This window comes from Diabrotica undecimpunctata, chromosome 5, assembly GCF_040954645.1.
Source record: "Diabrotica undecimpunctata isolate CICGRU chromosome 5, icDiaUnde3, whole genome shotgun sequence".
Classification (NCBI taxonomy): domain Eukaryota; kingdom Metazoa; phylum Arthropoda; class Insecta; order Coleoptera; family Chrysomelidae; genus Diabrotica; species Diabrotica undecimpunctata.
In genome coordinates, this window is record NC_092807.1 from 120,922,700 (window position 1) to 120,937,918 (window position 15,219).

Here is a 15,219-nt window from a genome sequence, read left to right on the forward strand (position 1 = left end):
ATTTTATTGGTGTTGACAAAAATCAGATTGCAGTATCCCTAGTGTTGGCTTCATCTGGAATATCTGCAATTTTATAGAAGGCCGATGAACTGCATATTTTGCCTTGAAATTACCATTAAATATACAAATAAAGGAAACACCGCCAATAATAGCACAATGGCGAAGATTTTAGGTATGCAAATTAATCGAGGAATGTACATTGGCCCACAAGAGGTCACTACAGACACTGGATAGAACTTTAACAGGTTCACTGTCCAGGTTTTAGAGTGGAAATTGCTCATACGTCCAGTTATGTTTTTGTAAAAATTGATATCTTGTGGCTATAAATAAATCAATAATGTAAAATATATAAATATGTAATTAAAAGATATTTGTTTTAAAGCATACCACATATGGTCTGTGGACTCTATAGAACAAAAATGACCAAAAGTTGTCTCGTGAGTCCACAGACCATATGAGGTATGTGCGTATTTTTCTCATTTTATCCATTATTTCCCTGTATCAAATAATAAATGGCATAGAAAAATCATCAATTACGATAAACTTAGGTCTTTTTTATGTTCTAGGACAATAAAATACGTGAACTAGCTACTTGATTGACAAATTACGTTTATGTAATTACTCGAAAATCAAAACAAAACAGACGAGTTTGTATTTTTTGTGCTTTTTGTGAATTGAGATTGTTGCGGCAATATGAGTAAGAGACGAGGCTATACGGAAGTAGAGTTGCGGAGAATATTAGAAGAGAGTGATAACAAACAATATAGTCAGTCAAATTCGTGGGATGAAGAAAATGTGACTGAGGACCGTAGTGATTTTGATGATAATGACAGTGTAGCAGATCTCGATTTTATTCATGACGACTTGTCACCTGACCGTTCAAGTCTACGAGATAATCAGGTAATGATGCAATTGAACAACGTATGGATGATTCCGATTCTGATGACAACAGAGATATTGAAGTAACTACAGCTCTAAGAACTGGCATAATACCAACTACAGAGTGTCAAATGAAAGAACATGATGGGAAAAATGGATGGAATTTCGACATTCAGCCGTTAGATCGTCAAATTTTTAGTAACTCAGAAAATTATATACATACTGAAAACATTCCAGAAAATGCAGATGTGTTTGCAATATTTCGTCTTTTGGTTACTGAACATATACGCTGAACAACTTATTGCAAATAGTTCTAGACGTCGTTTAAGTCGCTGGAAACGAGTAAACAAGGAAGAACTGGTAAAGTTTTTGGGCATTTACTTGCAGACTGGTATAATCAGATTCCCTACATTAGATTCATTTAGTTGAAAGTGTTACAAGTGTTACCAGTGTTACACCTATTTATACCTATAAAACAGCATTATGTGGCGTCCGTGGAAAAACATTGATGGTGCTTCTTCCAGTGTTCCAGCAAAGAAAAAGCATTTATCTGCTGACGCTAGAGAAATCGTAAAAACAATATATAGTTCTTTACTTACAAGAGGACTTACTGATAATACTGCTGCCAGTGAAATATCTGATTTAACGAAAATACCTCTAACCACAGTGAAAAGAATTACATCAAATCCCATTAAGTCAAGGAGGAAGCGTAAGGATGCCGGTTCTACCAAATGTATTGACGAAAGTGATAAGGACTTAATAAGACGAAAAATTTACACAATGTACGAAGAGCAACGGATACCTACATTAGATGCTTTAAAACAACGGCTTACTAATGATGATACACAAATAAACTGTAGCCGCATTAGCCTTTGGAGGATTTTGTCTAAAATGGGCTTCAGATATCGTACAATTGACAAAAGGCAAGTGCTTATGGAGTCCCATCGTTTACAAAAGTGGCGTACTGAATATATAACTTCCATAAAAAAGTACCGTACAGAAGATCGACCAATAATTTATCTGGACGAGACATGGTTTGACATTCATGAAACACCATCCAAAGGTTGGTCCGATTCTTCCAAGTGTCAAACAAAAGCTCCAACAAACAAAGGGAAAAAAATAACAATTTTACATGCAGGATCAGAAAATGATTGGGTCCCAAATGCCTTATGGCTTTCTGCAAAGAACATTAAAGACTCCTGCGTGGACTACCATGAGGATAGAACGGCAGAGCTTTTTGAGCAATGGTTTAAGAATTGTCTTATACCTAACCTTCCTCAAAATAGTGTGATAGTAATGGACAATGCAAGTTAACACAGTCGTCAATTACATAAGTCTCCAAGTGCAAATAACACGAAAATTGAAATTCAAAGCTATCTGTTAGAAAACGATATATATTTTGAAGAAAGTTATTTAAAAAATGAACTGTTAGAAGTGTTAAAATCATTTTCTATTAAAAAAGTATATGTTTGTGACGCATTGGCCGAGGACATGGGACATACAGTGTTACGGCTTCCGCCCTACTATTGTTTATTTAATCCCATAGAGTAGAGCATATGTGGCACCAACTAAAGTCAAATGTTAGGTCACAAAATGTTTCTCCGATTTTAAGTGGTAGTGTAGTCGAATTAATAAGGAAATGTGTTGATATCTCCCCAGAAAGTTGGAAAAATTCGGTACGCCATGTAATGAACGTAGAAAATTCATATGTTACTTTGAATCACATAATTAAACCAATTGTTATTAATCTTGAAGAGGATAGTGACAGCGAAACAGAATTAGGTATTTAGGAATTCATAAATATATTTTGGGTATTTTTTTTTGTAAATATTAACTTGTATATATTTTTCTATATATTTTTTTTCAATTCATCTATTTTTTGTACATTATGTATTCGTTTGTATGTATATACTGTAAATAGAACTATTATTACTGTACATTTTTAACGATATCCGATTAGGAAGAGCAAAAACTTTTAAACACGCCAGTTTTTTGCTGACAGTCTTAAGCCTGTAAAAAGTGTGAAGGAAAGTACCTTTCTGAATTTAGATCCATATACTACAATTATTCACGTAGAACAAAAAAACTACTTTCTTCATGTTAAAAATTGTTCAATTATCAAGTATATTCACTTGAACAACCTGAAAATACCATATGAAATCATTTAATAAATTTTTATAATCGTGTATTACACAGCTACCAATGAAATATATTAAATAACAAACTTTCTGAAGTGCGACCCTGTGTACTTCGGTAGTTTATTGAGAGACTCTTGTATACACAATAGGATCAGCTCAGGTAACCATTAAGCACTCAACCATTTTTCGTGAAACAAACTATACTATTGGCCCTCCTAAAGGTTAGAATAATAAAATTTGGGACAGCTCGTCATGTAAGGTTACGCCTTTTTTCGTCTAACCCGACTGGACTATAAAATAAATTTTACAGGCGATCAACGCTTTAAAACATAGCATATAAAATGTATTCAATTCAATTTGTGTTTTAATTAGAGGAATATTAGATACCTATACTGTGGAAGAGATCATGCAGTGATTTATGAATATTCAAATATATAGAAAATAGTTCATAGTTTTGAAGTCAAAAAAATAAATAAATCGTTAATATATAAAGCTATATTCTACTGTTCCGGTCGATGTCTAGAAAAATGAGATTATATTTATATACAAACAAAAATGTATTTTATCCTTTTGAATATTGTTTATTTTGAAATTATTGGAAAAATTGAATTGCAAATGAAAAAAATATAGGAAAAAAACTCGCAATATTCTATTTTGAATATTTTATTACAAAAAAATACAAAATTAATAAAAAAATTGTTAAATACAAAAATACGTAGTCAAAGATTATTACTTATAACTTAATTATAAACTCATGCTCAAAATGATCGCATCACTTACATTTTCTAGTTTATTTTCATTATTTAAAACACTACTGATAATTACTATACGAAATCATAGGTGGAGCATATAAAATACGTATTCTTCTCAAAAACAATCATTACTTGCTGTTAAGTGATTTTTTTTAAATATCTAGTTTGTAAGATTAATATTTAACTTGGTTCTGAATCTATTTTGTTGTAGTATTTCTATACTACCTACTATATTTATTGGAAATAAACCACAAGTTTACTTAAAAATATTGGTATTTTTTTAACAATTAGCGGACTCTGATTATGCTAAAGAAACTTCTTAGTCTTCTGATTATGCATCTATATGATATACGAGTTGGAAGTTATCCAGGACGTACAATCCAAAAATATAGGAAGTAGAAGAATTTTATATATAATATATGCACACGATTAAAAGGAGAAAGTTAAAATATCTCCGACACTCGGACATATAGTGATAAACGGCACTAAATATAGATTAAAAATAATCTCCCCACTCCAAATAATAATAATTATCTCCTCACTCGCCAATCGTTGTTATCCATTTATCGAATGATTACCGGTATAAGCAATCTCCCATTTACTGACCAACGGCTTAGAGCGGGTGAGTTAGTTAGTGGTAGGGCACTTTTTTGTCGTAGGATTGGGAAACTGGCCCTAAAGGCGAATGAACCGAGAAGTAGGTCAACGACATAAGGATGTAGAAGGCAAGGAGAAACCACTACTTTAAAGATCTATATGGATATCTCTTGTACATATATCATGCGAGCGGTTTTTGCAATCACAATCAATGCAGTGTTTATGCTTGTTTAGCATTGGCTGTTAAATATCTTGTGTTCGATTGTTTCGTCTGTTGTACAACCCTCGTCCTTTTTAGGGTGTAGTAGTTGTATATAGGTACCTGTTTTTCTATAGTAGTGTAGTGAAGCGGTACTTTAAAGTAAAATGAGTAATTTGGAACAAAATAAAATACAGTCGAAACGTAGAGTGCTATCTCCAGAAAAACGGCGTTTAGTTCTGAAAGTCGAAAGTTATTTCAATTTGGAAAAAAGTAATATGGGTCTATTGACATCTGTTATAGTAGTTCAGAAACGCACATGCGATGCTTGCGGTATCTCGGAGAGGACATTCCGAAGAATTAATAACATGAGTGAGGATGAAATAAATAAAGTAAGCAAGAGAAATCGTCGACATCCAAAAACTTTGCTAAAACTAGATTTGCACCAGTCAATTAAACTTGCAATTAAAAATATTATATATAATATGTATAAAGCCAAAGAACATGTAACAATTAGTGCTGTGTTACAAAAAATGAAAGACAAGGAACTGTGTGATATTAGTTTAACAAGTTTGTGGAGACTGCTGAAACATTAGGTTTTCGATATAAAAGAACAAATAATAGACAAGTATTGTGTGAACTCTCTAATTTTGTTTAAAAACGGTGGCATTTTTTAAGAAAATTTATGAACAATAAAACGTCTGATAGTCCGAGGCAAGTTGTATTTTTAGATGAAACTTGGATTTTCGCTAAAAGAAATATGTCAAAATCATCCTGGCAAGATTGCACCACAAAATGTTATTCTTCTAGTCGTTCCGGTAATGGTAAACGCTACGTTATACTTCATGCTGGAAATTATGAGGGTTTTATTTCTGACGCTAAATTAATTTTTTCGTCCACAAAGAATACAGGTGATTACCATGGAAATATAGATGCAAATATTTTTGAAGAATGGTTTGAAAAAAATTTGTTAAAAAAATTGGAGCGACCATCCATAAGTGTTGGATAATGCATCCTACCACTCAAGAGTAGAAGAGAGACTTCCTTCAAGAAGCTGAACAAAAGAAGAAATAAAGTTGTGGTTGACACAAAAGAAAATTTATCACAGTGACATATTTTTAAAAGTCGATTTACTTCAAAGGTGTGCAGAGCACAAAATTCAAAAGAAATTTGTTACTGGCCAAATGGCTCTTAAATATGGCCATGAAGTTTTTCGACTTCCACCTTACCATCGCCACTATAATGCAATTGAGTTTGTTTGGGGTATAGCCAAAATTTTTTATGATAAACATGCATCCAAAACAACAGATGACGCTAGCGTTCTTAGTTTAGGGAAAGAATCGCTAGAACAAATTAAGGCAGAACAATGGCAAAATTGTATTAGACATACGGAAGACATAATCGTTCAGTCTTTTCAAACCAAGCGAGTCATATATATGAGGCCGGCCTCTAATTATTCGGATAGACAATTCAGATAGTGACGACTTTGAAAGTGAAATATCAGTGAATAGGACAAATCGTTTGCTAAAAAGAAGTGTAACAAAAAAGTGTTTCGGGAATTCAATTTGAAATTTGTGGTGAGTTTTAGTTAAACGATAAAGTACCTTCGGTCTAATTACTGGATTGCATACTCTCAATAGCTTTGGTATTAATTACTGGACTACACGTGTTTAAACCTTTTGTTTTGCTGAAAACTCGGAAGTGATTTAGTGCCAATTTGTTTTCAAGGTTATATTAAATACAGTGTCTGCAGAAAGTAAAGTCTTGGATGTATTTTATTCAAATTTGGACATACCAGCAACTTGGCAAGTATTTTCCAATTTTACTGCATGCAAAACCATTCGTATAATTTTCACTATACGCAAAATAGAGACTTATAGAGACCTTGATGAACATTTGATGTCAACAAATAATTTCGAGTATTCGAAATATTCTGTCCCAGTTCTTTTAACATGCCCTGTGTATACATATTATATTTATTTTATGCCTTTGATACAGTAAAATCCAATATTATTACTGAACATGAAATATATGAAATTAAATATTTTTACTTTTCAAGCGATCGGAATTAAATATTAACGCCCCACTGTTTGAGGCCCACTGATCATATCTTAATTGCATATGCCGATATAGGGTAAAAGGACTTTATGAATGAACTGTAGGAGTGTCTATATTTGTTGATTTTAATGCAAACCATATGTTTTTAAATAAATGTGGTAGTAGCATTTAACAATAGGGACTTCTGAAAGTTTAATCACATCCATAATATTGTTGTAAACAATTCTTTGTTCAGTACTATCGTCACTAGATATCGGATCAATCAAACGGAGTATTAAAATTAAATTTTCTGGTGAAACCTTATATTTTAGTATTGAATAGAGCAGCTCAAGTTTTTTAAAATTTGTATGATTATTTACATGTTTTTTGAACAAATTGATGAAAACTTCCAAAATTGGATAGTTATATTGGGCAAGCAACTGATCTAAAAACATTACAATATTAGAACCATGGGGGTTTTCTGAAGTTTCGCGTTGTATAAGCATTAGATTTAAAAGAATGTAGCTGTCCAATGTATTCGGCAAGTAAGTACTTTGTTTCCAGTAGTCCATGATATCCCGAAGTAAGTCAACGGCAAGTTCATTTTTAAGATCAACAATCTTTTTGCAAAATGAAATAATATTCATCTGTACTGTTAGAATACTTTTGAATATCACGCCTAAACATAAATGTCTCTCTTGAGTTCTAAATGCCAGACATTGTACTATAAAGTTATCGATATGTTGACGGTTACTCTCCTGAATATGAAAATATTTTATAACAACGTTATCAACAAATTCTTTTGAAAACGATTTAACAACCTCTTCGTACATTATAGATTTTAATAACTGATCAAAGTACTTATTTGTTTTATTATTACCTTCGCCCTTCTCAAGTATTTTCCAGCAATCTTCAATATATTCAGCGCGGTGATTTATAGTAATATGAGTATTTGACATAGTAGAAAATATAGTTTTTTCATAGGTTTTCAGTGTTGATAAAAATTGTTTAGCTATTGGAAAAAAATCATTAAAATTATACATCGAACAGCATTTCAATGCTGATCGAACTACATTTACATCTGGTTTTTGCTGTTTGAAAAATTCTATAACGACGTTTTGATTGGTGAGTTTGACAATTAAATATATAGCATGTTTTTGTTCAAAATTGCTTTTTTTTAGTAGTATGGAGTAATAAACATGCAGACGGTTTTCAGGACACCTATAAAACAAACTGTACAGAGATGGTAGTACTTCTTCCGTTAAAGAATCTTCACATAGTTCTAGTACTAGTGGTAATAATGAATTCGAATCGGCAACTTCTTTCAGATTTGTGGCTATGCGTTTTATAATTTGATGTGAATTTAGTTCACTATCCAAAGTTGATGTATTTCTACTAGCACTTAACTGGTCGCTGACAAATTCTACCAATTGTTCGGTTGGAAGCAGATCTATTAAGGTATCTATTGCTTTTTGTAGCTTCTTAACGTCCAACTTGTTAAAAAGCTTGAATATATTTTGACAAATTTTTGTATCTAATTCTATGTGAGAATATTGCTTAATGACTTTAATTTCAAAGTTGTAGTCTAATGCTGGAAATATAGTGTCAAATATTGGCAGTATTAATCGTGGATGGTAAACAATTAACTGTCTAAAAACAGTACTATAGTACCAATCATTCATATCAAACTTTTCAAGGGAATATATTACTATTCTCTTTTCTAAATCGGTTAGTTTCGGTTTTCTGGTTATATTTTCGAGCAAGCTACAAAACTTATACATGTTTCCTTTAAAAAGCACTTCTAAAATCTCCATTAGCTTTATGTCATTTATGAGAGATAATCTATGTTGAGGAACACAGATATTATAACGTATAGCATACTGTATCAGATTGTCATCAGATATAGTTGAATCTTTTGTATTACAATCGTATTCCATGACAGATACAAACCATGGATATTCAAATATATTTAAAGGTAGTTCAGGTCTACTTTCACATATTTCCACAAAATCTCTGATGAATCTTCTATGGACCTCTGTGAAACATTTTCGAGAAGGAAATTCAAGTTGTGGTAACATTTTACAGCACTCAATAAAAATTTCACGATAAGAAGTATTTACTAAGTAGCTTTGAAAAGGCCACCAGTTAAATGTGCTTGCTTCTTTCATATAATGAAAAAGTATCGTCTTGAATATGACTATATCATTTTTGCAGAAATAATCTAAAACATTCACCATGAGAAAACTGGTATCATAAAACATTTCTTTAGTGACAGTTCTGATTAACGTCAACTGTTGGTTTATAAATACCCAATTACTTTTACTGAGTTCGTTTTCTGAAAATTTATTTATTATAAATTCAATCAACTTTTTGTAAGCTAAAGAGTTTTCGTTTTTGTGTCTAGTACCAATATATTCAAATACTTTGTCCAGTGATATCATATCCTTATTATAGGCACATGTACTAACCAAAATTTTTAACATAGCCAATCTTCTACCTGGATTAGCTGTAAAATTGATTTTTGCCTTAATAATAGGTATTGAAACAATAGGAGAATAGTACTCCAAGTACTTATCATCATCGGTTATTGTATAATTAGTTTCCGCCCATTTAAAAATAACTTCTCTACTTGGATTTAACTTGTTTATAGAAAAATCGAAAGACAAAAATAAATCGTCGATGCTTCTATTGGGATAATTAGTATAAAACGCATCTATGAAAAGTTCCCAACGTTTGTTTTTAGGAACATATTTAAGGATTTGAAAACAATCTAAATTTGCACGAAACTGTTCAAACTTTAGAGGTAACATTTTCTTATAAAAAGATGTAAAATCAGAGCCAAAACACTTTACCACTGCTCTCAAATTTAAGAATGTCAGATAGTGTGGAGAATTTATAATGGCTTCTTTTGAGTAAGTAATCATTTGGACTGTGGCTGCGTTTGACAACCGCTTTATTATACATATTTTTTGAGACGCTTGTAATTCTAAGAAAACCTTCATATGCTTAACAGCCAATATATTTATAACAGAACTCTCACAATAGGCTTTTTTACGGACACAGAAGTAGTGGTTAAAATATGTTCGAACTATGTCTTCAGGTTCATTCAAAATACGAATTGTTTCATCTGAGTTTAATATTATTTCATATTGTTTCAATACTTTGAGTAATTTCTTTATACTACTCTTCGAGACGGTCCGCAGTGCAACGGAGGAGCCATACCTGGCAAAAAAACAGTAATTAACAATTTAAAAAGATTGAAGGAATAACTATAGTGATACTGATTATTTATATCATGCTCATAATTAGTTAAATCTTTTTTGAACTAAAATACTGTTTTACCACTGTCTAGATCTAGATATACATAAATTTGACGATATGTTGCTTGTTAAAATATCACAGAATATGTTTTATATATTTGTTGGAGAAATAAAAAAACTTTTCTACCCGTTATAAATATATAGCCTTTTTTCAAACTAATGTGAAATATTTTTGTTAGCGATTCACTTTCAAGACTAAATGTTCCTATAAACATGTGTGCTAAGTTTTGTCTTTATTGAGGTACAAAGAGTTAGAAATTTAATCCTTTCACTTGTAATGGAATCCAATTTGTTCCATTGTTAATTAAAAAAAAATCTAGAGGGAAAAGCAATTATAAGAAGTACAGGCATTTCTGTCCTACTTGAACAAAACATCCTACTGCTCTGCTTACCGCCACAATTTACACGTGCTAACATTCAGTTGCTTCTTAGAATTGAAACTAAGTGGTTGTCTGCATAGGAGAAGTGTGTTTTATTATTTTTGTATTAGTTGGCGTTATTCCTTCACAAGGTTGATTTTTATAATGGATAGGTAAGTCAATAAAATACGTTATTATTTTGTTTTATAAATAATTTAGTGTAGGTACTAACTGTTATTATTGAAAAATGTACGTTGGGACATACGAGTCCCACTAGAATTTTAATATGGGACGTATTTACGCCTCTCGAATCATACTCTGTATTTTATTACAGAAAAACAAAATTAGATGAACATAATTGGATTTGATTGAACATTTCAGGATAGCGGTTCAGAATATGCACCATCCTCTGTCAGTTCTTCTAATTTTATTGATAAATGTTTATCTGATAATGATACAGAAAGTGAGACTAATTTCGAAGTTGAAGACACCGAAGAGTTGCCCCAAGAACAACCTGGTGATATTCCTACAGCTTCTAGTAAAATATTAACTGTCTCTCAGATGAAGTGGCAGCCATCTTATGGAGAATTTTATTCCCCGAAAAAATCTACCGATCTGTGACGTTTTGGATGTACCATTAATTTCAGTTAATCGTTCTTGTTGTGAAATGGATGTGTTTCTAAAACTGTTCCCTAGAAGTCTTCTAATGCATATATCATAAAACACAAAGCGACGATTAGAGATGTTAAAAGAACAAAATAAACCTAGTGTTGAACCCACCGATTCCTCTAAAATAACGATAATTGTGGGGACTCTGTTAGTCATGAGTTACAATCGAGTTTCAACAAGACAGGTTTATTGGCCTACAAATGAGTCAATGGGTAATGAAGCATTAAAATCTGCGATTTCTATAGATAGATTTTTGATACTGCTATCGAAGCTCTACTTCAATAATCCAGTTAGAACGAAGATGTGACTTGTTTGAAACAAAATTTTATAAGTGGATGTTTCCATAGTGTTAATCAATGTGTTGATGAATCAATGGCTAAATTTAAAGGCAGATCAGTTCTCAAACAATATCTACCTCTAAAACCTATAAAAAGAGGTATTAAAATCTGGCAAAGGTGTAACACGTTTGACTGGTTACGTTTATGACCTGAATATATATGCTGAGAAAGAAACTGAACATACCGACGGAACTTTGGGTGAAAGAGTGGTTACCAAACTATGTCATTAGAAGTCCAGAGTGTATGTATGCGTTGATGGTTTTTTATTTCAGTGAACCTAATGAAAAATTTACAGTATGTGGCTGTTGATACCTGTATGGGCAACCGAATACAGCTACCAGAATTTAGTAAAAAGCTGCAAGTACGTAATGAAGAAACGCATTGCAGCAATTCAGGTGTATTAGCCGTCGAATGGAAGGATACTAAAGAAGTGGTTGTAATTAGAAATTGTCGCAGAGCTGAAATTGATTTAGTCAAAAGAAAAATGAAAGATGGTTCAAAAACTAATGTTTCTTGTCAACAGTCAGTTTTATTTTACAATCAAAACATGGGCAGAGTTGATCTTGCCGACCAGCTGTGTGTGCTGAACGATATTGACAGAAAATCTAATAAATGGTGGAAGAAGGTATTTTATAACCTACTTCTGACGTCGGTTGTGAATTCTTGGATACTTTATAAAGAAGTACACCATAAACAATTCCTCTTCTGCAATTGATTGTGCCATTAGTCGAGCAGCTCATTATTTGTGGCAGACAAAATGCTCCTAGACCATCAAAAAATACAATGTCTCTACAAAACGTTGGAGAGCATTTGCCCATTGAAGGGACCACTCGACGAAGATGCCACCGATGTCACAAAATGAAAAAGAAGTTTTTGTGTTTCCTCCTTTCATTGAGATTTGCAACTATTGGGACATAATTATAACCTGGAGGGACATAATTATAACCTGGAGGGACATATATGCTCCTACATGTTCCGACATGATTAATATGGTGATAAAATATAGGTCAATAACTTTGACAAATGGTGCAAATCGTATAAAAATAACATTTAGTGCCTGAATAACCCAAAAAAGTTCTAAGTTCAAATAGAAATTAAAAATTTGTTATATATTAAAAATGCTTAAGAATATTTTTTTCAAATTTTATAAATAAGAAAGTTCTTTAAGAAAGTAATACTTTGAGATCAACTAATGTTTCAAAAATTTAATAAGTATCTGCCTATTCTGATAAGTAACTTTTATCAAACTAGAAATGAACGTTATCTTGAATATTTGCTTCTGACGAAAACTCTCCAAGCATTTAGGTAAACTTTTTTTTTAGATATTTGGAGATAAATGTAGTAGATTTAGGGAGAGATTATAATAAAATGAAAGGAGGCGAATGGCGTGTTGTGTGAAAATACTCGGTTGAAATTAAAAGGCAAATTCTATAAAAGATTAATGCATGTAACAGAAATGCTTATATGGATCAATAAAAAAGGAACATATTAAGAATGAATATACTATGGGAAGTCCAGATGCGATACAAATTGACACCAAAAAAAGAGACCGCAGGTTAAGCTGGATAGAGAATGTTCATCACTGAAATGGTAATCACCCCATACGAAGAAAACTCCAATGATAAAGAAAACTAAATGATACCTGGAGAGAGACGCGTATGCAAATGTTGAGAGGAATAAATGGTGGTATGATCTAAAATAGAAGCTTGTAAAGAAGTGTAATTAAGGAATTCGACTCCACATGGAAATAAAGGCAAAGAAATCAATGATAATATCAATACTGATTATAATTTCAACAAGTTTTGTTTTTGAAGAAAGACTCTTGAATAAAGTGTTGCACTTTAAACTAGTTTCAGATAATTGTATTTCAGATAACAATAATTAAATTGTTCCACAGGCTGAAGGCATGTGACACCGTCTTGTTAAAACCACATGTCGTCCTAATCTTATTATAATCGAATTTGGTCAGAGAGAAATCTGTTATTATGTTGCGATATCGAACCCAGTAACAGCGACTGCTTGACCAGCCTCATTTTCAAGGAAGTATAGTCCAATGTAAATTAAAGGATAAATATGGAAATATCATCACCAACAGAGATGAATTACTAAGGGTAGTAGAAGATTTCTATACAGAATTATACAAAAGTCAGCAAAACCATGATGAGCAACTAACAAAAAAATTAGAAAATTCAGGAAAAAGATTAGTCAACCAAGGATCGCAATTGATGCCTGATATATCAACAGACGAAATAAGGAACACACTTAAGAAAATAGCAAGAAATAAAGTGCCGGGAGAAGATAATATCGTTATAGAAGCCGTAAAGATTGGAGGAAACAGACTTTTAGAAAATAAAAAGAAATTATTCAACTTATGTCTGTCCCCAAGTGAAACACCTACAAGTTGGCACAGTACACTTACCATTTTATTACACAAAAAAGGCAGCCCAACAGACCTCGAGAATTACCGACCCATGCCTGTTAAGCCACCTCTGGGCTGGAAACAAAATTAGATTTTTACCAACTTGAGGAACAGGCAGGTTTTAGAAAACACTTTGGCACCAACGACCACCTTCATTGAATAAAAAGATTATAGAAAAATCCATCGAATATAGCCGAACATTGGTCCTGGCTTTTGTAGACTCTTACGGCAGTTCTGGAACATGTTTTTTCCAAAAAATTGAAGTGGGAAGCCAAAAGAATCAATGTCGACGGCGAAATGCTCTCTCATCTACGATTTGCGGATGACATTGTTCTGCTAATAGACACCTTAAATGAGATTGGAACTGTGCTTACTGAGTTAAATGCCGCCTGTAATTAAGTTGGTTTGAACATAAATTTTGGAAAGACACAATACATGACAACCCTATTACCAAGACAAAATGTAAAAGCCGACTGCAACGAAATAGGATTAGTTCATAAATATATATAGTTGGGCCATGAATCCAAATTGCCAGGGACAACAAAACTGCTGAACTGCAAAGAAGAATCTATTTGAAAAGAAGACGTTCAACCAATGTGTGCGTTCAGTCATGACTTCGGTGCCGAAACATTTGTCTTAACCCATGCTACATCAACCAAACTCAGAGTAGTCCAAAGAAGAATGGAATGCTCACTACTTGGACTGACTCTCAGAGACAGGGTTAGAAACTAAGAACTATGCACAGGCGTCACAGATGTCATAGAGTGCATAGCATGGTGAAGTAAAACTGGGCGGGCCATGTGGTCAGAATGAATGACGGGCGACGTCCAGCAGACAGAAGAAGCAGAGGTAGACCACCTACATGATGGACAGACGACGTCAAAAGAATGACTGTGAATTGGCTGCAAGAAGCTCAAGACCAACCGGTTAATGATGGCTTAACATTATCTAGGTTCTGAAACTACTTTATATAAAATATTATGTTTACATGGGATAAAGCCACAATTATTGTGGCATATTAGTCAAAACCTTTTTAGCAGGTGTTTTTCCTTCCTGAAATGCATTTTTATTAGAGCAGGTGTTTCGGGCTCTATCATATAGGGATTTGATAATTCCTTTTTTATGTTTACCTTGTGGTTGGAGTGTTATTTAAATATCTGTTGCTGTGGGTTGGTTTTCTGTAGACTATTGTTGCATATTCTGAGTCTTGTTTTGTGATTAGCATGTCCAGAAAAAGAAGTGAATTATTGTTTTCTTGTTCCATGGTAAATTTGATTGATTCTTCTCTATTGTTGATGTCCATCAGAAATTTATTCAATGATTCTGGTCCGTGAGACCAAATCGAGAATACATCATCTACATATCTCCACCATACTTTATGTTTATTATCTAGTTGAAATTGTTATCTGTGCAAAGTGTTAGTAGCTCTATGATAACTGATACATTCAGTTTAGTTTTTGTTGGCAATGTATCATCTTTCTCTAATTTGCCCCTTATTATTTTTAAAGTTTT

At 32.6% G+C, this 15,219-nt stretch overlaps 1 protein-coding gene across 3 annotated transcripts in view; it reads right to left on the minus strand.

The window, feature by feature from the left end:
- Window positions 1–15,219, minus strand: part of LOC140441721 (uncharacterized) — a 32,052-nt gene that overhangs the window by 13,542 nt on the left and 3,291 nt on the right. The window contains exon 3 of one of the 3 annotated variants that reach the window (XM_072532605.1): window positions 3,700–9,824. The exons of the other annotated variants lie outside the window; for them this stretch is intronic. Within the exon in view, the coding sequence (XP_072388706.1) occupies window positions 6,749–9,824 (3,076 nt within the window). The 3' untranslated portion in view covers window positions 3,700–6,748. Of the gene's footprint in view, window positions 1–3,699; window positions 9,825–15,219 lie in introns of those variants that run through there. 3 annotated transcript variants of the gene reach the window in all.